Source organism: Astatotilapia calliptera, chromosome 9, assembly GCF_900246225.1.
Source record: "Astatotilapia calliptera chromosome 9, fAstCal1.2, whole genome shotgun sequence".
NCBI classification, from domain to species: domain Eukaryota; kingdom Metazoa; phylum Chordata; class Actinopteri; order Cichliformes; family Cichlidae; genus Astatotilapia; species Astatotilapia calliptera.
The window spans coordinates 12,927,453-12,953,310 of NC_039310.1; the positions used below are offsets into that span (position 1 = coordinate 12,927,453).

The 25,858-nt window shown below is 39.9% G+C and overlaps 1 protein-coding gene across 3 annotated transcripts in view; it reads left to right on the top strand.

Moving 5' to 3' along the window:
- The window catches only part of ctnnd2a (catenin (cadherin-associated protein), delta 2a), a 255,788-nt gene that overhangs the window by 139,945 nt on the left and 89,985 nt on the right, over positions 1-25,858 (top strand). For 2 of the 3 annotated variants that reach the window (XM_026179361.1, XM_026179364.1), the window contains exon 12: positions 15,169-15,541. In XM_026179361.1, coding sequence (XP_026035146.1) covers positions 15,169-15,541 — 373 coding nt within the window. The remainder of the gene's footprint in view (positions 1-15,168; positions 15,542-25,858) is intronic. The other variant, XM_026179362.1, reaches the window with a different exon arrangement.

Below are 25,858 nucleotides of genomic sequence, written 5' to 3' on the forward strand. Positions count from 1 at the left end.
ATGAGACAATATGTGTGTTCTCTAGTATCTAAAGTTGTTTTTAATCAGTCACCAAGCAAAAATAATACTTGTTAACCAATGTCAGGAACAACTGAGATACCTTTGCACTGAATATATCAACCCTCGTCAGTGCCAGTTTTCTTTTCTACAAAGTGAATGGTATGTTGTCTAGTTGGTCCAGTGAATTTCTATCAAGTCTAGAGCCAAATGAAGATAATGCTTTATGAAAAATAAAGAGTAAGTGGCATAGAAAAAGGCATTGCCAAGCTTATTGTGTTTGTGAAGCACAATAGGCTGTGTGGATGTTTTTTTCCCTTTTTTTTATTCGCAATGAACTGCAGTTGGATACATTTACTATCGAACTCACACAGTCATTCTCACTCGCTCTCCATTGTTGCCAGCAGTGTATTTTTAATAGGACCTCATTGAGCTTATCTCGTTGTGGGTTTAGGTATACCATGTTAATCCCATTACGGTATCATATCCACAAAAAAACACCCAAGTCTCTCAAGCCGCTTTCACAGCTCCGTCGACGTCTTTAACGAGTCGATCCTTAATAGCTATCATTAGCATTCAGGTCAGAATTATGACAGTAAATGTGCCACCCTAGACCAGAGTTTGAGTTCATCAGTTTCACTCACTTAAAAGGAAAGAACATCTTCCATAAGCACCAAGCATAGCTTTTGAAGCACATTTCAGAGTTGGGTCATTGGGTTTGCTCATATTCTTGTGGGATATTGCTTTGATTACAATCAGTGAAATTCAGAACGCTTCATACAGTGATATCATTGTCTTTGCAAGCAGAAATCATTTAAATAAGTATGCTTCAGAAGTGCACAGAGATAATCCAGTGTTATCTATAATTTACTGTGCCTTGTATTTGTAGTTTCAATAGATGGGTATGAGAAACTCACAAAGGAAATTTGCACTGCAGCTACGAAAATCAATAGACTGTGGATTAGACCGTGTGCATTTAATTGTAACACTGGAAGTTTACAATGCACTTCTCCAATGATACAGTGTTTTAATAGATTGTCTGATGTTGTTGGAGCTAAATCCTTCATCAGAGCATATATTTTATCTCATGCACAAATATTTCCCTGCTGCGCTTGGCCCTTGTAACTACACTGCAAGAACAACACACCGAAGATTAACAGCACCTTGAAGTCTCAGGGCTATTGAATTAAAGCTTGGCCTTTACACAGCGTATTTTGAAATTTGTGTGAATAGCATGTGCAGTGAAAAGGAGGTTGTCTAATAAGGTTCATAATGCATAGAGTGATGGCACATAATGAACTGATAAGGGCTGTGCTGACATAGTAAGCGGTAAGTCATTAATTATGTCATAGTGCCTTTTCTTGGCAATGGCAAGCTCACATTATTGGTTCATTAAGCTGGCATGGATCAATGTAATTAATGCTATAAGTCATCCCTTTGCTGAAAAGAAAAGAGAGACAGTTTTGTGTGGGTATTTGACTTCAAAATTTCCAAAGTTGTAGTCAGAGGTCTGCAGTGTGTGGTGCACAGTGTCAGTCTAATTTAGGGCCAATTTAAACAAGGCAGTCAAATGAAGCCCACAATATTCGCTGAGAGCAGGGGGCATAGCATTATTTAACTGGGCACTTAACTATGAAGAGGAGCAATGTGGTACAACAAAAGCCATCTAAGTGAATCTAATTTTGCGTGCGCTGTTTTTATAGCTACTGTTTTTCTGGGCCGGTTTTATCTCAAAGAGACACACGAAAGGTAATGCGAGTTAGGAATAAACAGGACATGAAGAAGAAGCGAGTAAAGTGGATATACGGTGGCCTCTGATCTATAGTTCAAATGATTTTAGAAGGTAAAATGTTAGAGTTGTGACTAAGTTAGTTACATTGTGGCAAACTTTTGCCAGAATGATGTTGATTTTCACAATACTCTGCTAGTCTGATGGCTTATTTTATGTCCAACACTGCAGTAAACCAACAGACCTGTAGTCTCAGGAAGCCATTGTCTCCCAGCACAGCGGACAGCTATTTGTCAGCACACTTTGACAGTTCACTCAAGTTGAGTTTAAAATGTTGGTAATTGGTAAACCTGTCTGCTTGGCTTCCACAGCTCTCAAGTCTTCTAGCTCAGTTCATTTCAGCACTACATTAATTGTTGCTGTGAGTGTTGCATTAACAGCACTGTCACTGTGGCTAATACAACTGAAGGAAAAATAAAAAAGCTTTTACTAAACCTCGACTACATGTGTCACCCCCCGATCAAACATCTCTCACATCTACAGTCTCAGCCTCTTCATTACTTTTACATCTACACAGCACAACTCTATGTATAGCAACTATGAGTGTGTATTTGCGTGTTTTTGCATGCATGTGTGCAGGCAGTGATGTGTTTCATTCTTGGATTAAACCAGGCCAGTGCCCCAGAGGGCTGCAGGTTAATGCGGCCTATTTTAAACGATTATTCCTGCATGGCCACATCTTCTCCAGCGCGCACATGAATACACCTACATGCTGGTATATTTTCCCACAAGAGATTGTGCTTCTAAAATCAGCCTACGCTTCACTTGTCACTATGCTTTCCTGTCTTAATTTACAATCGCTTCCTTTTTCTGTAACATCAGTCTCATTTTCTCCATTATCTTAATGATGTTGTGATCTCTCCTACTGCTTGCAATGATTTCCTTTTTCTCTTTACAAATATGTTTACCATTCTGACTTTTTTTTTTGTTCCTCTGTCTCATCTATCATCTCTGCTAATTAAGAGAAGAATGTAAGTCTTTACCTCGTGCTGTTTTATGCCCGTATTGTCTGTTTTTTCTTTCCTTTTTTCTGACCTCTCCTTGTTTTCTACCATTTCGTCCTTCCCTTCTGCATTTGCGCTTACTTTTTTGTCTTTGTACTTTCCCTCTTTATCTCATAAAAGCTATCTTGACTTGTATTAATGACTCTAACCATTGGGAATAACAGTGTCTCTGAATGACTGTGGCTGTTTTTCTCTTTAATAGCTTAACATTAGGCCTGCATGTAGCTCAGGTGGTGACTGTGAGAATGGCTGGATTCAGTGTAGCTGTTATTTCTCAAGGTTGGTCTATTGCAGTTGATAAGAGATGGTTTATATTTTAACATCTATCCCTAACATATCTTTAGAAGAGACAGATACAAATTCAGACAATCAGTAGTCACTAAGCCACAGTAAAAACAAAGTAATATTTTCTGAACAGCTTGCGGATCCAGACAACCGAATGCTGCCAGGCTGTATGAATAAAAGTGAATACACTTCTTTTTTTGGACTTTAAATACATTTTACAGAAAATTTCAGTCAGTGTAAAAACTGTAATCTCACATTCCCCATTTCTTAAGTGTATGTAATAAAAGTTTGTCATGTGTTGACCAGATAGTGTGGACAGTGCACTGCATTTGGCAAATAATTCTTATTGATATTCTACACTATATTTTGCTGTGGTGTTATTCACATAGACATTATGCATTTTAAATATCTCTAATACACTTTATATCTATGTCCATTTTATGTCATGTATTTTCAATTCTTGGCATAATTTTAGTCTAATGGACTGTAGTGCCTTACAAGTGCTAGCTCCTCTTTTTAAGGATGACAGACAGTAATTTCATGTAGTTGTTTGTAGTCTTATCTGGAAATACTGCAGTGTTCAAAACTTTTTTCCTCATTACGTTTCAGAACTGAAATGTATTCAGTTGCTGGGACAAGGGATCAACTCTGGTCTGTTACATAAGTGCAAGTGTGTGTGTGTGTTTGTTTGCTTGTTGTGAAGTTTTTTGCAAAGCATGATTATTTTTGCTTGAATATGCAGCCCCGTGGCACTGGTTCCTTTCTCCAGTGTGAATTTGCACACATAAACATGCTCAGTAAAAGGAAAGAAAAAAATACGAGAAGGGATTTGCATCAAACCATTAAACCAATCTGCTTTCTCCTTTAAATCGGCTGTTTTTCTTCTGTAATGAGATCTGACATCCTAATGAGGGGGATAGAAGCAAGAGAGTGATGGAGAAGCGAGATGAGGAAGAGAAAGAAAAGAAACCCAAGAGAGGAGGGGGGAGACAAAGAAGTGAAGAGAGTGTACTGTTACTGAGTATATCTCGACCTGAGCACAAGGCAAGGGGAGTTTAGGGCTTCTCTTTAACAGAGAAACTGACAGATCTGTGAAAAGAAAGAAGAGAAAGGAAAGCTCAGTTTCATCTGGCACATATTCCTTAGTTCTTCAATGTGGCTTGTTATCCGGTAGTTAAGTGATGATGTGACGAATCCTACTTCCGGGCCTAAAGTAGTCTGTGTTTAATATGGCTTTTGTGTTGTTTACATGTTTAATGTTATGCATTTTCTTCTATTTAATCTCAAAAAGCTCCTAAAACAGTCAGTGATCACTGTTGACCTCCCTCGGCTTTTATTACCGCTAATCATTTATTTAAGCTCAGTTTTTAAAACCTTAGGATGTAACTACAGCCCAGCCCATGCAGCAGCATATGAATGACTAACCTCGTATTGTGGATGGATTATCTCAGTTGTTCTCCTGGCTGAAGTTTGGTCCTTTTACAGCATCCTGCCATGCGATTACATTTGTTCCTGACCACTGAGAACACTCACGTTAACTTTTATCGAGTGGAAAAAAGTTAGCTTGTTTATATTATGCTAACATAGCTGTGTCGCTAGCGGTCACGTAGCACATCATTATATACCAGCTAGCCCAACTTCAGTAACCCTACAAACGTCACTGCTGTTTAGTTTTCTGTCTTCATTTATGTTGGAAGTGATAACAGAGCTGGACGTTTTAATTTGTTTCCAAAACCCCGCAGTCAGGACATGCTATATTGTATTTAGATAGAAGCTAGCGAGCTAACTTCCTGCTAACTTCTAACTCTGTTAAATGTCATAAATTCCGTTTTCATGGATGCCTGGATGTTAAACTCAATTGTTACACCTGGTAGAGCAGAACGCTGATCATTTTATTACAGATGAAAGACTTTAGACAGTTTTTCAACTCTCAGTAATGCCATAGTGATCGTTTGATATATGGACCTGCAGCGGAGTTTAGGCCCGGACACAGCTAGTGACGTCAGACTTAACGACCGGATAGTAGTCACGGCCACTTGAATTGTGTGTTTATGTGTGTTTAATCAAACTTATTTAATGGATATTTAAGATTTAAAGACTTTTTGGCCTTTTAAAAAGGCACCAAAAATTGGTATGACGGGTAACACTTTATATAATGCCCTCATAATAAATACTTGATATTTGTAAGTCCATCTATGATGACTATTTACATGCAGTAATACAGGTAGGACTGTTGGTGTAAAAAACATAAACACACTTACTGAAAATCACCTGTTAACAACTTATTAACTTTTTACCCCTCGGCTGTCAAAAGCTGATGGGGTCTTGTCGTCACGCCACCTGGCAGGCGGGTGGGCAGCATGAACACCCAAGTTTGTGAATGTGATAATTCGAGAAGAAATTGGAAATCAATGCCATAGTTGCATTTATACTAATCTTGGGACCAGTTTGACCTCAAGGTCAGAGAGCAGAGGTTAGGTTTTCTGAAAATCACCTAGGATTTTCAAATTTATCCCATAGGTGTATCTACTAGGTAGCTGACAGGAGGCACTGTCGGCTGCCTGTATTTTAAAGAATGTGAATAGGAGTGTACACTGTATATTTACTAATAAGACCACAATCACAGTTATTAACCTTAACTAACTTTGCCACTTTTTTAATATAAGCATCACAAAGGTGGCTTCATTTTCACATGGCCTACTTATGCTAAATAGATACTCCATCCAAAGAAAGTTCTGTTTCGATTTGTGTTTTGAAGTCTGCTATGATATGCCACATTATCACTGAGTCTTTTAACAACACCGTGCTGTAAAGTGCAACAGTCATTTTCTGCTGGAGGAGTATGTTTCATACATTCTTCATTAGGCTATGGGACTGCATCAGATCTCAATGCACTGAAGAGCCGGTAATGTTTAAGAGGATCAGGTTTAAAGTTTTATAACTCTAATGTGCAGCTGTCATATATGAAATAAATAGCCTTGCTGAGAGAGCACTGAGTGGTAAAATAAATATATTAACCCATGAATTCACAGCACAGCTATTTTCTGCTGCATTGCCCTCTTGCCTTATTTGCAACAACACATTTTCCTTTCGCCATTTTATTTTTTATATTCTTTATTGAACTTCATTACCTGACAATCTAGATAATGTAATGAGGCAGGCAGAACACAGTTGGTTCATCAGATGTCCCCGTTTATGTAAGCGCACCCAGAAACAAATAACCACCTTAGTGAAAACGGTTAGGTGTGATTGAGGTTTTAGGTTTTTGTCAATTCAACTAACAATGCTTTGTTGTATATCTTTCTTGAGTGAGAACAAACACTATAAAGTTACAACAGGGAGAATTATAAGGGGTGTTTTGAGCTAAATTTTGAAATACATATTCAGGGAATGTGGAAGACTCACGTTAATTTGTTAAGGGAGGGCATAATATATTCCTTTTGTGTTACATAGCAAGCCAGAGAGACGGTTCTGACTGTCAAAGTACTTTGCCTTCTTGGAGTCTTTGGATAGGAAGCATACCTGGAAAATCTCCCAGACACAGGCCTCTGCCATGCAATCCCAACGCACTTGCAATATATGTTTGGTTATGCCAGGCTTGTCCTGCGTCTTCCCATGCCATCTGATCCAACTCACTGCCAGGTGGTGATCATTTGACAGCTCAGGTCCTCTCTTCACCTGAGTGTCCATGATGTACAGCCATAGATCTGATGATACGAGGACAAAGTAATTCATCAGCTTGCAAACTAGGCTGTCCGAAGTGCACTTATGAACATCCTTATACTCAAACATGATGGCCGTTATTAATAAAATCTAATTAGCAAAAAAGTCAAAAACCAAACAAACACTAAGAACACTTTCGATTTAAAACAAGTCATCAGAGCTGATCAAAGCTTGTAAAGCTTGTTACTAAACTCTTCCATATTCACCTTAGTCTGCTAGCATTGCAGCACTGCTGTTTTTAATGATAGCCAGGGTCTACCCTGCAAGCATGCACCTAAGAGTGAGAATCAAAGTGTCTGAACAAACTGTGCAGAACATCCAAGAGGCATGATCATCACTTTCACTTTTTTAAAAATAAGGCAAGGCAAGGCAAGGCAAGGCAAATTTATTTGTATAGCACAATTCAACAACAAGGTGATTCAAAGTGCTTTACAGAGACATTAGAAACAAAAACAAATAAAAAGCATGATTTAAAATTGATTAAAACAAGCAAACAAACAAACTAACTAAACACACACATTTCACACCTGTTCGCGCGATCTGAACCCTTATCGTAAGGGGAGCTACCAGTCCTTCTGTGGACGAGCTACTTTCTATTTTAAATTCCCTGAATTTAAAATACTCTCTAGACCCAGTCTAGACCCAGTTGGGGAGCTACCCAGAGCTCTAAACCCACTTAACAAACAAACAAACAAACAAAACAGTATATAAAATCAAAACAGATAATAACACATTTTGCTGGTGGAAGGTCAATATCAGCTGTCACTAATTAACAGTTTTTCCACAAGTTGATGACAGGACAAAATAAAACTTGCTTATGTTTGGCTTCGTGTGGTCCCTGCAGTCCCGACTCTCCCAAATGTTTTTTATGAGGGAAAAGAAGCATCACCTCTGTACAGCCTTAACTAGAATACGTTTCTTTGTAGTTCCTGCAACTGTAACAGTGGATTGTTTACATCATTTACATCATCTGCTTAATGCTTCAACAGTATTTAGATCTCAAATAAGTATCAGAATAGATGCTGTATTGAAGATGCACAGTCCCTAGGCTTGAATCAAAAATCTGGTCACGGCATCCCCTACTAATGTGCAGTACAATAGTTATTGCCTGATAAATCCTTGTAGCATAAAATTAAAGTGCTGCGGTATTGTTAAACTTTCTGGCTTCTCCCCAGTCACTTTATTGTGTCACTCCAGGAGGATTTCTCTGTCGCCAGGTTAGATTAGGTCTGTTTGGCCAAGATCAATTTCAGCTTGGCCCGTGATCCTCTTGGATTGTTAATGGACCTACTGCCTTTTCAACACCAGTAAAGAAAGATGTGTGAATTTGCACTTACTTATAATGTGATGTTTACTCCATTGCGAAAACATTTGTTCTGGTTAAATGCCCAGACTGTCATACTGCAGCCAGCTCTCTTTTGAAAGACAATGTCTAATCTCAGTTTAATTAACCAAGAAAACAAAAACGGACTTAAAAAAGGAGGTGAGAAAAAGAAAAGTGAAAATGGATTTATTTTTTCAGGATTATCATATGAATATTATGTGCAGCAATGCCTGTCAAACTGATAAACTGATTTGTTACAGTACGTTTAACTAGAAATGACAGCGCTGTTGAACAAGCTGTTGATAAAAGCTCAGTCCATATGTGAAATCCAGGTGACTTTTATCATAGCTTAAACTTGCACAGTATTTACAGGGAGGTTTTGCTGAAGTCTCAGAAAGTTTTAATTACAAGCTCAGAGCATCTGATAACTCACAAGATCAGCACAAAATGCTTTCCTTCGGGAAGACATATGGCATTTCCTAAATATAACCCAAAGTAGTTGCCCCACAGACCCACTCACAAAACACTCCACACATGTGTTAAAAGTGCTCGTTTTTAGGTATGTACAAACACAAAAACACCAGTCCTTGCAAACCCAAGGCATGCACAGGAACACAATGCTGCACACATGCTTCTGTGACATGCTTACTCAGTTTACACTTACAGTAGCGATTAGCATATTCTCAGTTTTATCAGCAGTTATTCATAACTGTAAAAAAACATTTTTTGTCATCAGCGATAACACAGCCTACACAACACTGATTGTCTTCATGAAATCACATGTGTTTGATGCTTTTTTATGTTTTATTGATCCATTGTTTATTGTTTTTAAGTGGTAATCATTGCACTTTGATGTATTTCCCTACCATAACACGTTCTTGTTAAATATCCTAACAAAGGTGACAAATAATCATCGCAGTGTCTATGACAATGATCTAGTACATCTTCTTTTAGCCGCCCCTCTTACTACCTTATTTATATTGGTCAAATTCAAATAAGTAAGTCATGATCAGTTAAACTGGAAGTCCAGCTATTTTCTAGTTTAATTTTAATACAAGTTTGCTCAGTCCATTTCTTTATGCATGAAGTCACAAACATTTATTGGTTCGTCTTTTTACTGAGCAAGTTCAGTGTGTCTGGGTTATCTTTTCGTTATCTGGCTTTTAGCCTTGTCTGCTTTTGACTGCTCACGTTAGATAAGATAAGATAAGATAAGATAAGATAACCTTTATTAGTCCCACACGTGGGAAATTTGTTTTGTCACAGCAGGAAGTGGACAGTGCAAAAGTTATGAGGCAAAAATTAGAATACAATAAGAATAAATACAGTACACAACTGTACAGAATAGAATAAAATAAAATACTATATACAGTAGAATAAAATAAAATAAATATACAATAAGATAAAAATAGAATACAAATACAAATACTATATACAACTGAGTAAAAATACAACGATGACAGAAAGGATTATTGCACTTGGTATTATTGCATATGTATGGATGTGTGTGCTTGATCAGTTAAAGTCTTTATTATGGAGTCTGACAGCAGTGGGGAGGAAAGACCTGCGAAATCTCTCCGTCCCACACCGTGGGTGCCGCAGTCTCCCACTGAAGGAGCTGCTCAGTGCTGTCACAGTCTGCTGCATGGGGTGGGAGATGTAGTCCATCAGGGATGACAGCTTAGCCGCCGTTCTCCTGTCACTCACCACCTCCACTGGGTCCAGAGGGCATCCTAGAACAGAGCTGGCCCTTCGGATCACCCTGTTCAGTCTCTTCCTGTCCCCAGCAGAGATGCTGCCGCCCCAGCAGACCACGCCATAAAAGATAGCAGAAGCCACAACAGAGTCATAGAAGGTCTTCAGGAGTGGGCCCTCCACTCCAAACGACCTGAGTCTCCGCAGCAGGTACAGCCTGCTCTGCCCTTTCCTGTAGAGGGCGTCTGAGTTATGAGTCCAGTCCAGTCTATTGTTCAGATGAACACCAAGGTACCTGTAGATTCCCTCCATGTCACCCTATTCCTACAACCGCTTCTGTCACGCCAACCCTCTCTCAACTCTCCGTTTGCCTTCACTTCCTCCATGTCTTCCTCTTTTCCTCCTGCCTGGTAGTTCCACCTTTAACAACCTTTGTCAAAGGGTGGACTCATTTCTAATCCTGTCCCTCTTGGTCACTCCCATTGAAAACCTTACCATCTTTAACTTTGTCACTTCCACCTCATCCTAGTACCCTCAGCTATGGTGGTCATCAAATCAATTAGTCAACAGTTTTTCCTTTATAATTTTTGTCCATGAACATGAGTTATTGTAGACACACAGAGGTCTAAAGTCAGATTTTTCTCATTATCAAAATAATTTGCAATCTTTAACAAACATGTGTGATGTTAGAATAGGCCCATAGGACAGGTTAAAAGCACAGCAGTTGCTGATGCCAAAGCATGAAGGAAAGGTGACTGAAAAATTACTCATGACTCAAAAGATTCAGGAAACAAGAACAAAACCAGCCCGTGGCCTTATGCTATTTTATAGTAGCTATCTACTCGTTTATCATCAGAGCAGATTTGAGTTCTTATGGCAGTTACAAGAAATTACAAACCTCTGCAACTATGATTATAAGGGTGTCATGTATAGTGGTGTATATCACCTATAAATACAAACAAAATATTCTCTTATTTTATCATTTTAGCCGTTGTACATCCACAGCACGAACAATTAGCAACATCCTGGAGTCCTGCTGTGTCCAGCCAGCATGATTCCTGAAAGACATGGCACCTTTAGTCATGGAAACAAGTATCCTACAGCTTCAACACTATAAAAAGCTGTATACTTGATACTGAAAGTGCAAGGGAGAGCACTTGTGAGTGTGTGTGTGTAGGGGTAGGGGGGTGTCGGTCTTCCAGTGTTTAGGAGCTCAGGAACATCAAGAGCTGTGTGTTGGCCAGGAGGCTCTCCTAGGGATAAACAGAGGGAGAAACTAATCCTTACTCTCCTTCACATCCAAGCAGGGTGCGTGTTTGTGTCCGTGTGAGTGTGTGTGTGTATTTATCTTCGGAAATGTGCTTCTTCCATGGCTGCTGAAGCCAAGGTTGCGTGCGCATGTTGGTAAATGACCTTAAAGCATTAGAAAAAGATGCGTTACAGGCATGCATGTTCAGTCTAAGTCAATCACTGGCACATTTAGTAATCCATGTGTGTGTGATGACGGCGATGTCTGTGTGAGTGTGTGTATGTGAGAGAGATAGAGACTGTACTGATGGGGCTTTGTGTAATCGTGCTGAGCAGTGAAGCGTGTCGAGAGAAAGGACATGTCCTCAGCTCTGATCACATAGTCTACTAGAACGACAGTGAAGGGAGGGAAGGAAAGAGAAAGACAGACGCTTGTTAGGGAAGAAGAGGAACACAAAGCATCAAATGAAACGATGATGAGGAGAGGACGACTGACAAAAATGGAATGAGAGAAGGAGTAAGCTACGGTAAAAGGGAGAGGTTGGTAAATCAAAAGGGAGGTTTCAGAAGAAATCCACGAGCTAAAAGAGGGATGGAGGTAAAGGCAGAGAGTGATAGAGCTGGAGAATTCGGAAAAAAGCAAAGAAAGAGAAAAGGGCAAGGAATTGATGCAGGAAACACGATAGTGACCAGAGTACAGTTGAAAGACACTGAAGCAGAGATGAAAGAATAAGAAGTTTAGATGGATATGGAAAGCTTAAAGTGCTGGTTTTATCCCCTAGTTTTTCCCTCTCCCCCTTCCCCTTTCCTCCATCTCTTGTGTATTCAGACAGGTTTTCCTAGTTGCAGCAGCCCAAGAAAATAAAATCAAGCGAGGCGGCCCCTCAGCCGACTGGCTAATTGCAGAGGTATCACTGTGTCAAATGACTAATAGAGTTTCCCTTTCCGTCGCTAATCTGCCAGCAGGAGCACAGCCGCAATTTGTTTACTCTTTGCAGATGCAAGGGAATACAAAGACACACCCGCCTTTTTATTTCCTCTCAAACACAATTTCACGCTGCCAGAGTGTTAGGTGTGAGACGTGTTAGTGGAAAGTGCACGTGTGTGTGTATCTGGTATACACAACACCACATGTTTCGTGATTTGTTTAATATTTCATGAAACACCCTGTAAGTTGTGTTCTGCTGGTCTTCAGCAAACTCATGATAGACACACCCTTTCACACTGTGTGTTTATTCCATATATAAACGTTAACACTCAATTATATGCTTAAATCTAACCTCAACAGATCTTATTCTCGCTTTCAGGTCCCGAATGACTTAATTTTTTGGTCAAAAATGCAATTACTTCAACAGCCTAAAGTCCCAATTTACTCTCAAAAGTAAGGAACACGAGAAGAAACACAGGTGTACAAATACAAAATACACATGCATTAGTCAGGCACCCACATCCTGATTTGGCAGGCAGTATTGGCCCCAGAGGTCAATCCATCACTCAGACCACACCATTAACTGAGCAAATCATAAATTCAGTAGCATACCATTTACTTAGAGTAGTTTAAGAAGAGACCGCAGAGTGTAGAAGGAAAGATTGTGTGAGTAGGAAAATGAATTGCATAAAGAGGCACGGGGAAGCAGAATACAAAGTACTGTAACAGAGTATGAAAACAAAAGGAGCGACTAAAACAGTGATTTGGCAGCACATTTTGGGAGGATTCTTTCTGTTCTTTGTTCCCAACCATCTCTCTTTATCATTCTTGATTTTGTTCCTTTTTCCTTTACTTTTTTAGCTTATAACCAAGGACACTCCTTTTTAGTGGTCACAGCACAGGCTATAAAAATAATTTGACATGACATTTTTCCCTTCTTTTCACTGTTCTTCCACCCCCTCTTTTGCTCTGAGGTTTGTCCTGTCTGGTTGTCAAGTCTCTCGGTGAGTGCACACTGACACTGGTGGTGTTAGTCTAAAACCCGGACACTAATGAGACAGAAAGACAGACACACCGCAGACACAATTTTAAGACTACAGAAAAGTCTGGGATTTGCTTCTGATGGGAATAATGCTGCTTCATTACCCTCCTATACCCTCTGTTGTATGTGCTCCCTCCATTGCCTCGCATTTCTTTTCTTTTTCCTGTATTGACTGACTTTGTTCTCTAAAACGTGGCTTTCTCAGCTGCAGCCTTTTCTTTCCCCTGGACTCATCCACTGTTTTCCTGCCTAATTCTTTGGATTGTCAAATTTGGGGCATCAGTGCGCACTAGGATTGTGATCCAATCGCCCTGTCTTCCCTAGTTGGATTGCCAGTAACTGACAAAATTGCTGCTGGGGCGGGCAAAGGATTTAGTCAGTGTGCACTCGTTAAGGTGGTGCTGTCCATTCTCCATAATGCATGCTATGTGGCCTAAATACAAAAAAAAAAGTACGAGTGGTAACCAGAGATTGACAAATCCAAGCTGAGCAGCTGAAACGATATTAAGTCAAAAAACAAAAAAAGCTGGAAAGTCAAACCAAAGTCCTTCTTCTGTTTTCTCTCATTTTTAAATGATGATGATCACGGGAGTGCTCCTTACATGCACATTCATTTTAAAGAGTGCAGGCATCCAAACACAAACTTGTCTGTACTTAACTGCTCATGCATGTCTGTGTCACCCAGGAGATAAAAAATATGCTAAAGTGATTACGTCATCCCTAAGGTTTCTTGTGCCGCTCATAGAGTTCTCCAGAATTGTTTGAAGAAGTTCAGTTCAAGAATATGGAATAGGATCGTTAAAGGACTGGTTTCGTCAGCCTTGTGTACAAAATAGGTTGGGCAGATCAGATGCATGGGTGTGTGTTTGTGTGAGTGTGCGAGAGAGAGATGGAGGTGAAAAAGAGAGTGATAAGAGGGTTGTGAAGGTCAGGTAAATGCCAGCACTCGAGACAGTGCTAAAGAGCAGGTTTGTTGGTCACGTAACGATAAGACACTCAGCCTCAGCACACTCTCACTTCCACACAACCTCCAGTCTTTTGTTAATTTGTGCTCTGGCTGGTAAACGCACCTTGTCATCTGTTTATATGAAATGCATAGGATTCTATTTGCTTATATGGGGAGTTTTAGTCTGCCTCATCCAGGCAGGTTTTAAAGGCTAATTCTGTTTGTGATTGGAGGTTCATTGGCCTATGTTAAAGCCTAAGCCAATCATACGGCCGCATATCGATTACAAGGCTCTGTGATTTATTGCTTACTCCTTGAAGAAGATGTTTATGGTGTTTTTCACGTGCTGTTTTCAGTCTGCATATACCTTTGTCCTAATGATGGATAAGATGGATTCCCCCCCCTCCACGGTCTGTCTCAGTGTTTTTACAGCCAAAGAAACGAGCCCCCCAGACTCACATTAACACCTTGATATATCACCACTCCACTGTTTCAGTGCATCACGGAGGGAAGACAGCTACTGTGCCCCTGAAGGCTGCTTACACCCTCCAGCAAATCCCAATTCAATTTCAAAGTCACTCCAAAGAGAGATGCCTTGTTGTTGTTTTATTTATACATTTTATGTATGTTTTTAGTCCTTTTTGATCACCAGGGTGACCTCACCATGATCTCTCAAAATGTGTGGACTCATCCCTTCCCTCGCATGAACTAGAGCAAAGTTTACATATTTTATTGCAGACTGATGGAGTAGTGTGTCATTGCGGTGACAACTCTAACAATGATTGTAGTCTCTCATTGTCAAAAGTATTTTTTTCCTTGCCACTGTCTTAAACATGGGGGCAGAACTACTCCACAACCATTTTTTAATGTGCTGTTGGCACTGTAGGATTGAACGGGCTTTGACAAAAACAGGCATTTACAGTGATTTCTGCTGTACAGCTATCAAGAATTGTGTTAAATTGTCAATAGATTTATGATATAGTATTTCATGTGTTTAATTTTATTTTACTAGATTATAATCTCTCTCTTTTAATCATGGGAATAAGGCCAATGTTTGTTTTTTTTACCTATATGGAGTTTTTTCCAAATGACTGTTCATCGCTGTGTTTGCTTTTCTGTCCTTCCTCTCCTGTGCTCGTGTCCTTGCCCTTCTCTCCTCCTCTTCCCTCATTCGCTCTCCTCTGTAGACCTGACCATGCGTATCCATGATCAGGTCCGTGACCTAAGTTATGTCCTCTGTCCCTACTTTCCTGCCATAGCACCCTCCTCCCCTGGTGTCGACTCCGCCCCTTTGCAGCGCACTGGAAGTCACGGCACAGGAACAGGAAACTACAACCGCGGCGGGACCAACAACTATGCCACAGTGGGGCCAGGCTACACCTCGAGTGGTGGTAGCGGAGATGTATATGGTTCAGATCCCTATGTGGCTGACCCCTACCGTACCCTGCAGTACTGCCCTTCAGTGGTGGAATCACCCTACAGCAAGTCAGGACCAGCTCTGCCGCCCGAAGGCAGCCTGCAGCGTTCACCTTCTATTGACTCTATTCAAAAAGATCCAAGGTAGGATGAAAAGAGAGTTGTAGAGTGTGTGTTGTGTGCATGAGTATCTGTGTATACATGTATTTTTTTAGGGGTTTATTGGATCACATCTTGTATGTTCAACATAATAAAAAATACAATGCCTAGACACACGTACACATCACATGAGTCACTTCAGAGGATGTTATACTGACTGCTCAAGACTTTGTCCTAACTTTACAAAAATGTTAATAACACCTAGCTCTAGACACAGATTAATATAGTCAGCCACTGATCATGCCATTATTCAAACTTTGTGATCTGTCATCTGATTACAAGCTCCAATCAAGGGACATCTTATGACTGACCTCAGTTTGAATTGCCAACGCTCATCATATATTCATAACTCCAATCATGTTTCCGAAGGTTTCAAATTATTACTTTCAGTGAAATCACAACGGTGCTTTTGAGTTGCTTTAAAAAGCTTAAAATTGCAGTGTTCTTATAAACTCACAGTCAAAGCTTTTCTGCACAAACAGGTAGATTTCATGGTCTTGTGGTTAAGAAAAACCTTTAGTAACAGTCACACACTCAACTCAGCCATGACCATCAGGTTTTTTTCTAAAGCTCTCTAAAAACAGGTCTTTATGCCCGAAAATGCATTTACGCTGAAAATGTCTCAAAGTTAAGAACAGGCACGTTGAAGTAAGTGTGTTGTCTCAGGTACCAGTGTAAAAATTTGAAGGCACTTCAGATACCAAAACACTGAAGAAAGATTTTGCATATCTGGTTTGTCCACACTCTAGACTTTGAAAAATGAAGGTAAACAGCAATTATTCTTTAATTTGACAGGAAAATCTCTCATAAATATACAAAAAGTTTTTGCCAAATTAAACTTCTGTTTTTTTGTCCAGTGCAGCTACCTCATATGTACGAGGAAAAACGATCTAATAAGACACTGTTTTACTCCAGTCACACACCAGTTGCTTGAGACTTTTTTTTTCACCTCCCATAGTGTCATGCTGTGCGTAAAAGCATCCTACTGGGCTGTGATCACTTCCATCCTCTTGTCTTTGCAATTAAGCAAAGCTCATTCCCCGTCTTTTTTTTATACATATTTCACAGGACTCTTGATGTATAATTCCTTTAATTACAGAGCAAGAGGGACTGAGGCGGGTGGATCAAGTCTCAGCAGCAGCTGTCAGTCACTGAAAGGGAGAAAGAACACAGTGAACAGAGAGAGTGGGAGATTATTAAGAACAGTGACAATGAAAGTAAAAAAAGAGGGGGGAAATGATTAGCATGTGCACAGTCTGATGAAGGTAAAGTCCGTCACAAAATCCTGCAGTCTTACTGTAGGATGTGTCTACTTTTGATGATATAGTTAGACTGACTGACTCAAGACAGTCTTCATATTTCACAACAGCCAATGTACCCAATCAAGTGAAAGCTCATATCTGGTGAGTTTTGTTATTATAAAATAAACACAGCACTTCTGACTTACACTAGAATATCGTATCTGTTTACTTCACAAAAGGAACGATTATTGTCTTTTTCTTTGCACTCTGGACTTTGTTGTTCATAAACACTTCTTCTTTAGCAAAGTAGTATCAATTCTGAGCGAGGTATATGTTTTATTAAGGCATAATCTTCACACAGCAACAACATAACATAACAAAATAGTTGTAAGAGTAGACAGAAATATGTTTCCAGAAGGTTCAAAGAGATACTGGAGAGCCAGAAGTGAATATAGGTCAGTAAGATAAGAAAATGTGAGCGATTGCATTTTCACATCCTAAATCTAGTACTTGATGATGAAAAGAGGCATTGCATACCTAAAAGGCTAAATTAGCTAATCCGTTGTATAACTGGTTTTAATATATTAAGTTGTACGCTGAAATGTATTTCTATACATAAGTGTGTGTGTGTGTGTGTGTGTGTGTGTGTGTGTGTGTGTGTGTGTGTGTGTGTGTGTGTGTGTGTGTGTGTGTGTGTGTGTGTGTGCATGGAGGGAGAGGGGGTGTAAGTGGATATGTAGCAGAGGACTTTTTAGAACTTTTAAAAGTTGATTGTTTTGTAATACTCATAATACGAAAACCAAGCCAATGTAGGAGTAGGTTTAGCGCTTACATTTCACATACAAACACACTCAGGCATACGCACATTGTTCTCTTTATGCACTTGCAATGAAAGTGTTTATTGTTGGCCCTCTAGTGTTATTGCCACACTTGCTTGTATGCACAGTCAAGATCATTTTGCTTCCATTATTGCCTCAGGCTTCATGGATTTCTGTGCACAGATCCAGACAGAAATCTCATTTTTCCCCCATTTGCACTTTTTTTCCTCCAGCAAAGTAACAAGAAATGGTAGAATTGCAAGCATTTTGTACACTGGTTGAATTCAACACTAAAGATCTTTTTCACAAATCTGAGCCTTTGTGGTGAATGCTGCCTGCAGATTGCATAGTGATTTATTACTATTATGTTACATCATTACTATTTTTAACTTTATGCACAGTTAAAGGTAGGGATGGGTACCGGTGTCCGGTGCCATTATGGCACCGGTTCTGACATAAACGGTAGTAACCAGACCGAAAAGCAGCGCACATTTCGGTGCTTTATTTCGGTGCTTTTTTTTTCCTGAGCTGTGATACACTTCTAGCCAATCATTTTACGTTTCCGAGGATAGTAGGCGGGGCCAGGTACGTACGTTCTGTTAGAGCAGAGCTACAGATTAAAAATGTCCAAGGCGAAGCGGTCAAAAGTCTGGCTGTACTTCACAGCAAAATATGCAAACTCAGCAGCAACAAGTGCTTTAAGCTGATACTGTGATACTGTCAAAGGAGGTAACACCAAGAATCCGATTAAACAGCTGGCGACGCATAGCGTTTTTTTTAAAAGCCGAGAAATGCGCCGTATTTGATAGCTTGCTGCGAGACCTCACACCGAGCACGTTGGGTGGGTTGCCAGTTATCGGACCGGAGCAACATCCCCCAAAAACCCGAAGAGGAGAGTCCTGGCCCCTAGCCCTGCCAGTGTAGCAGAAATGATGACGGATGATGATGCAGCAGCAGCCGTTCTTCTCTGCATGAGTAGCTTCATGTTGTTCGTGTGTAATTTACGTTGAGTAGGCTAACCACGTTATTACATTAATGCATGTAAGGTGAACTAGCAAACATCATCATAGCTACATGCGGCTGTCTTCTTGTTTGATGGCAGATACTCCCTTCACCCTGGACAAAAAGGCTAAAATGACCAAAGAAAAAGTGGGAAACAGCTGAACATGAGAGGTTTTTGGACAAAGTTTGTGTTTTTTCCATTGTTTAAGCACTGCTTCCAGCCAAGAGTGATGCCATATATGCCACATAGCTGCAGAAAAGGCACACATTGTTATCTTTTTACAAAAAAACCCAGCTGAACATGAGAGGTTTTTTGACAAAGTTTGTGTTCTCCATTCTTTAAGCACCGGTTCGAGCACCGGTTCGAGCACCGTTTAAGCACCGGCACCGTTTCAAAAGTACCGATTTGGCACCGGTATCGGATAAAACCTAAACGATACCCATCCCTAGTTAAAGGTGTCTTTAAATGCCTAATTTCTAGCTGTATTTTTTATGCAGTTATCTTACTGTGCTTAATATTGTTGAATTGAAGTGTGTTAGATTTCTCTTTGTCAGGAGGTTAAATGGCCTCCTACTCAAACTCCACTCTCTCTCTTGCTGTAATTGGATCTAGTTGAGCTAACATGAAGTGCTAAATGAGTTAGCAGCTATTAGACACAAAGAACACTGCGAGTGAGGGCAGAGGTTATGTGTGCATGTTTTAATGTGTGTGTGTGTGTGTGTGTGTGTGTGTGTGTACATGTGTGTACACACGAAACGAAAGACTGTTTTTTTATATAATCAATTAGCATATCTTATTTATTAATGTGTGTATGTCACTGTATAATGTGTGTGTGCATACATGGTAGCCAGTGACATACTGCTATTATAGCTGCAAAAGAGTGAGCATGATAAGCAAGAGGTGGTGACAGCAACATGAAGGGAAAACTCAATATCTGTCAATGGATAGCAGTACAGAGAGGTGGGAGGAAGACAAGGAGACAAGATAGATGAGGGGTGGAAGGAAGGAGGGAAGAAGGAATTACTGATGAGAAAGCTAAAGGGAGCAGTGCAAAATAAAGCTGGAGAAACAGGAGGAAGGGAAGAAAACAGACACAAAGAGAAAAGGAGGGAAATGCAGAAAGACGAGGGAAATGAGGAAAAGTTAAGGTTGGTCTTTAGGTGATCAACATGCATGGGGAGAATAAATATAAGAATAATAGGAAAAGTGCAGAGAAGGCAAGGGCAAAATATAGATACAGTGTCTCCCATTATTGTTTTGTCTAAGGCAGCGTCTCAGAAAGTTTGTGCGTTTCCCTCTAAGCGTTCTGCGTGTAAAGCGATTGTCACCCCCACTGGGTTTCTTTCTTAAAATGAATATTAAAAACAGTGTAGGGAGTGAGATGATGAGAAATGTTGAGTGCAGACTTGCATAACCAATAAACAAAGAGAAGAAAGAGGAGCGAAAGGCAATAATGAAGGGGAACATTTTTAACAAATGAAGGGGATTTGGAGACTCTTAAGTGAGTGAAGAAAGCATGGCATCTGCATTTGTTTAGGGAATAAGCTATACTGTACCTTGAGAGATTGAAGGAGAAGAAGACAGAGGGAGGGAACGATGTTGGGCATACAGGAAGAGAGAGAGAAACATTAACTTGGGGAAGATGGGAGTTAGGCGCCAGTGGTTTTTGTTCTCAAACTTGGGGCTTAGGAAAGCATGTAATAGGGTGAGAAACAACATAAAGGGTAAGTTAGATTATGCAATGGGAATTCACTGCGCTGCAGTTATGAGGATTGACAGGAAGGAAGAAAGAAAATAGTTGGACCATTTTGATCAAAAACAAGACTACACCATTGTTTCAGCTGTGGGGAAATGCTCGACTTATCTAATCGCACACTGAGCCTGAAACATAGACACAAGACTTCAAGATAAATCAGACTCTCGTCATTTAAATCAGACTCGCCTCATTTACATTTTCCCCTCCAAACGTATTCACGCAGCAGTGATGGCTGCAGCATTAGTAATATTTGATGTTAAAGTCTGTTAAAGACTATTTTAATTATTTCATGTGATACATGTTTTTTTTTTCCTTTAGTGTTGTAGTTTTGCTTACATTTCAAGGCAGCCAATAAGCTCTTTTGATGTTGCACATCTAATGTAAATAGTAAATCTAGTAGTAAAAGTCCAATAACGTCTTACTTTAGATATAAATTCTAGTTGGCTTTGACATTTTTCTTTTTAAATAACGGATTATTCAAATGTGTATATTTGTGTTAATCTGTAAATTTGAAATAACTAACATGCCAAAAATATAATTTAAAAAATCCATATCCAACGTTATTTGAAGTTAAAGTAACTTAACTTTAAAATATACCTCAGTGGCTCTTTTTAGGAGCGACTGCCTCTAACATAAACTTAAGTTGCAGAACGTTTCCAAAGTGATTGACTGTGACTATTTATTGTCAGTAGTATCACACTCAACACTTTATTTCAATAAGGAGAGTGCCTAAAATGTGAACATCCAAAATACAAGTTGAATTTAGAAGAGCATAATTCCAAATGAAGGTAGGATATAGACCTGAGATAGTCCAGACTCCGATGATGGTGAAGCAGAGTAGTTGAGACAGTTGATGATGAGATTGGATGAGGTCCCCTGTGTGGATGAGGTGAAGATGGGGAGAAGGAGCGTTAAAAAACAGCCGGCCTGAAATGGAGATTGACTGATTAGAATATCCTAATACTAACTGGGCAAGAGTAGCGAATTTGACAACACTGGAAAAAAGAAGTGCCAAAGACATGAACACATGAAGACAGAACATGAGCCACCCTTATTGAATGTTTCCAGAAACAGAGATCAGTGGTGACTGATCAGTGGTGGGCATGTCTGTAAGTGCATGCAGACTGAGTGTGTAGTAGGCTTTTATGTATTTGCCCAAGGCTGCGAAAGACAGGACAGAGGATGTGCATTTACATGTTTGTTTGTGTGTGTGAGAGAGAGAGAATCATATGTGATGTGCATATTACAGCGTGTTACACGGTGAGTGTAAAGGATGCTTGTCATAACGACGGGACATCAGGGCCCAGTTAGGAAGGCACGATTTACTGGTACTGAGAAGCATTTGGAAATCTCCACAGAAGAAGGCTGGAGATCACAGACCAGTCGAGCTGGAACAGAGAGAGAACAGATTACATCTGACCAAGGGAAGAAATTACGTGTAGTAGGTGAGCCTGATTACCACCAAAGATGTGAAGACAATCTGGCAATGACCCAATTACATGCATTAATTACATATATACTGCACGCTCCATGAAGAGATGCAGATCAGGTGGGAGGGAAAACGCCCAACTCCTAGACGCCGCCCTGAGGCGGACCATTCCTCTCTAGAGGAAGCGGAGAGAGAAACAAAACAGTTTCCAAAAAACAAAAAGAAAGTGAACTACCCTCGCATGACAATGCTGGAACATCATTGTATGAGTTTATGGGTGTCTGTATGCGTTGAGAAGCTGCAGTGGAGGGTGTAATTATGCAGTGATGGCTCTTGTTGAGCACAAATGTTTATTTATGAGGAAAAGAAAGGGAATAAAGTGCCTGTATCCCCTTCTTGTAACCATAGTTTATGTAAGTGTATTGTTTGGATCTATGTACCCACATATGGTTTATGTACAGTATAACTATAGAGATGAGATACCTGTGCATGTTTGTGTGTGTGACAGACATTCTGATTCTGATACAGTGTTCTCCTTTTTCAGTAAATTAGGTAAAGAACTGTTACTGCTTTTAGCATTTGGTTTGTGTCTTTTTTTTCTTGTTTGCTAAATTGGACGGCTGTTTTCAGCACTGATGCAACAGAACCACAAATGCACTGATAGGCTCTATACTTTTGCTTTTGGCGTTCTCCTACACAGCTTTAATGCCTCTGTTTGCAACAGCTGTGGCTGGATGCATAATGTTTTTGAGCTGTCCATACATCTCTTTTCTGCTTTTTCACTTTCAGATTATTATAAAAGATGCAGATGACATCATTGCTCAGTAGTTTGAGGTTTTATAGAAGAACAGTGCTTGATTTGACATTGGTCATGATCATTTTACATGACATATCTTTTTAAATTAGATGAAAAAATAAACACTTGTCTGTAGGATGTAACTATTAGTTATTTTCACCAGAGTTATTCAGACTTTATTCGTTAGCTGATTGTATTTCTGTCTGTTTACCACTTTTGGGACATAATTGATTGTCAATTTGAATGCTTAATGTCACCATGAAAAGCTGCTTGACTGAAAATAAGGGAAGGACAGAAAGAAGAGAAGCCATCAATACATTTGCATGCTTTCTTATTAATCTGTATTCTTCTCGAGGCATAGAAAATGAAAGAAGACGGGGAAAAAGTGTTAATGAGAGAAAGATAGAGAAAGATGAAAGGATGTCGTGGTAACTGGGTGGCTTGGAGAGAAAGCAAGGGAGGGTGGACGGTAAGGGTGGGAGAGCACAGTTACAGGGTGAGAAGGGGACTTAACCAAAGAGAAAGAAAGAGAGAGAAACCGACAGAGGACAGAGGACACACTCTATTGGCTCTCAGCACGGCCCAGGGGTAATTTCCTCTCCACATGAGAAATGCATGCTGGGATATGGAATCACCTCCAAGGGAGGGTAATGATGCATTGCCAGAACCTTGGCTCTGAGGCACAGCTGTGTGTGTGTGTGTGTCTGTGTTCACAATATGCACATGTGAACGTGTGTGTGTGTGTGTGTGTGTGTGTGTGTGTGTGTGTGTGTGTGTGTGTGTGTGTGTGTGTGTGTGCATCTGTCCTGGCCGTCATCCCTGCCTGTTCTGGGTAAATTGCCCATTGTAGTTATTTTCCCTTTTCTGAGGTGGCCTCTCTCTGTGTGTGTGTGTGTGTGTGTGTGTGTGTGTGTGTGTGTGTGTGTGTGTGTGTGTGTGTGTGTGTGTGTGTGTGTGTGTGTGTGACCTTGGGATAATAACAACCCCGTGTATCTGCCTTCTTCCCTGCTACAATGAGCTTCATCCTGTATCTGAGGCCTGGGAGACAAAAGGATGACCAAAGCGAGACAGGCTATTAATGTAGATGAGTTGCCCATTGCATACTTACACCTAGAGGCACTAATGCAAAATTCTATACTTAAGCATTTAGACATTGGCAAAAAACGTCTTACGCATAAGAGGTTAAGACTAAACTTCAGCTGATATTTGGCTGTCAGGGAGAGGGAAACCAAAATATAAAGTAAGGTTGTGGTTGCAGGACATTTTCTCACTATAAGTATGTGCAATGTCCAGTCAGTAATGAATCTGTCATGGACTTTTGATTCATTAATTGCTTTATTTTTAATGCTAATTACTGCCACTAACACTTTTTAACTGAAATTCATCAAACCTTATACATGAGTGCACATGAACAGAAACGTACAAATTCATCTATAGGGTAGGGAATGTGTTAGGATGGGATATGGCTCCGCTCCACCACCTCTCTGCTGCTCTGCCTCCTGACACTAGTGGCATTTGGGAGGGATTATGGGAAAATGTCACACCAGCGAAATTACTGTATATCTTCTCTCCTCCCCATGCCTCACTTCACTTCACCTCTTCTCTGGCTTTTACTTGAGGAGAACACAGCCTAATCATAGCCAACAGGCCTAATGGTACTCTGGTAGAAACAGTGCACTGATACAAAATTAAATGTCAATTTACAAAAGCTTATTATAGTGCTAATCTTTACCTTAATACGTGTTACTATGAATCTTAAAAAACAAACAGTATACTTTTCACAGACAAGAGCCGAGTCACTTATTTTTATGTTAATTTGTGCTTAAATCATTTATAAGAAGTTTCTATAAATGTTTGGCTGCAGGCAAAATCTCACCTGGATAGCTGTGTGTTAGGCTCAGTCTATAGTCCAGTTTCACTATGTAATTATTTTTAACTCTCCTTCTAAGACACTAATAATAAGATTTAATTTTTCTTGTATTTAATTATTATTTTTATTAACTCTGGGCAAAAATGTCAAGCAGCCATCGGTATCTTTCCACAGTACTCTTCATGGGACTGTTGATGTTAAGGTCAGCAAGTTGTGCCTCTCGTGCAGGAGAGGCATCTTGACCTTTTAGCTGAGTTGCTTCAGAAAAGCAAACGAATGGGGTTCTGCAATGACCAGTGAGCTACTAAGATGCAGTGTGTGGCTGAATCTGTGAGAAAGATTTACATGAGAAATGAAAAAAAAAAGAAGATCATGGATCTTTGTTATGGTTGCTGTATTACTTTCAAACGCAATAGTTTTTTGTTTTTGATCACATTTAGTCATGCATTCATATCTGTATTTACCTGCTCCAAAAGCACCTGCGGATTCCAGTCCTGTCATGATACATCCCACTGGAAGAGCTCTTACTGAAATAAAAAGCACTTAGACACCCACTGAAGCGCTCACACCCACACATATGCACACAGAAACCAATATTAACAATATTATACTTAATCTAATATCTATTTGCCATGCTAATTAAAAGGTACTGACTCACTGGTATGTTGCCAAAGACTTTCCAAGCATAAAGCAGAACTAACCGGACAAAGGAGTATTTAAAAAAACAAAGGAATTTTTTTGGTTTTAAGTCTAACCATAATTTATGAGAACACACTACAGTTATGACCTTAAACACAGTTTCTCCGCATCTATTAGTGCTTGGATGTCCAGTGGCGGATCTATGACAGGATTGTGATTTCTTCCTTCAGCTGATTGAATCTGAATCTGAGCGAGAAAGTGAATTAGTGGTATTTAAAACTCTTTTTTTTTTAACCAACAAAGTGCTTAAATAAAGGCAAATCAATCATTCTGCATCTGTGTTTGTTTTGCATAACACTGAGCTATACAGATAGAAAGATTATGTGAATTCAGCCAACACATATGCTACAGAGACATCAGATTGATGTGCTTTTGATTGGATTTTGACTGATTGAAAATTTGGGAAAGGGAACTAAAGAGGAAGAGAAGTTCAAAGAAATGCACGTGACAAAAATCAGAATAGCTGCTCTAGATAGCTTTAGGTGTTTTTCTCACTAGTTTCACTCCACTACAAAGACGTCCCTTTTAATTTGTCTTCTGTACGACAGGCCAGAGCTTGATGCTTCAAGTGTAGTCTATATTTCCATGTCCCACATGTTTTTAATTCAACCCCATGTGGCAGCAGACAGCTACAGCTTATAGATTTGGTGCTGTAAAGCTCAGTGTAGCACCTTTTCAGAGCCGATGTAA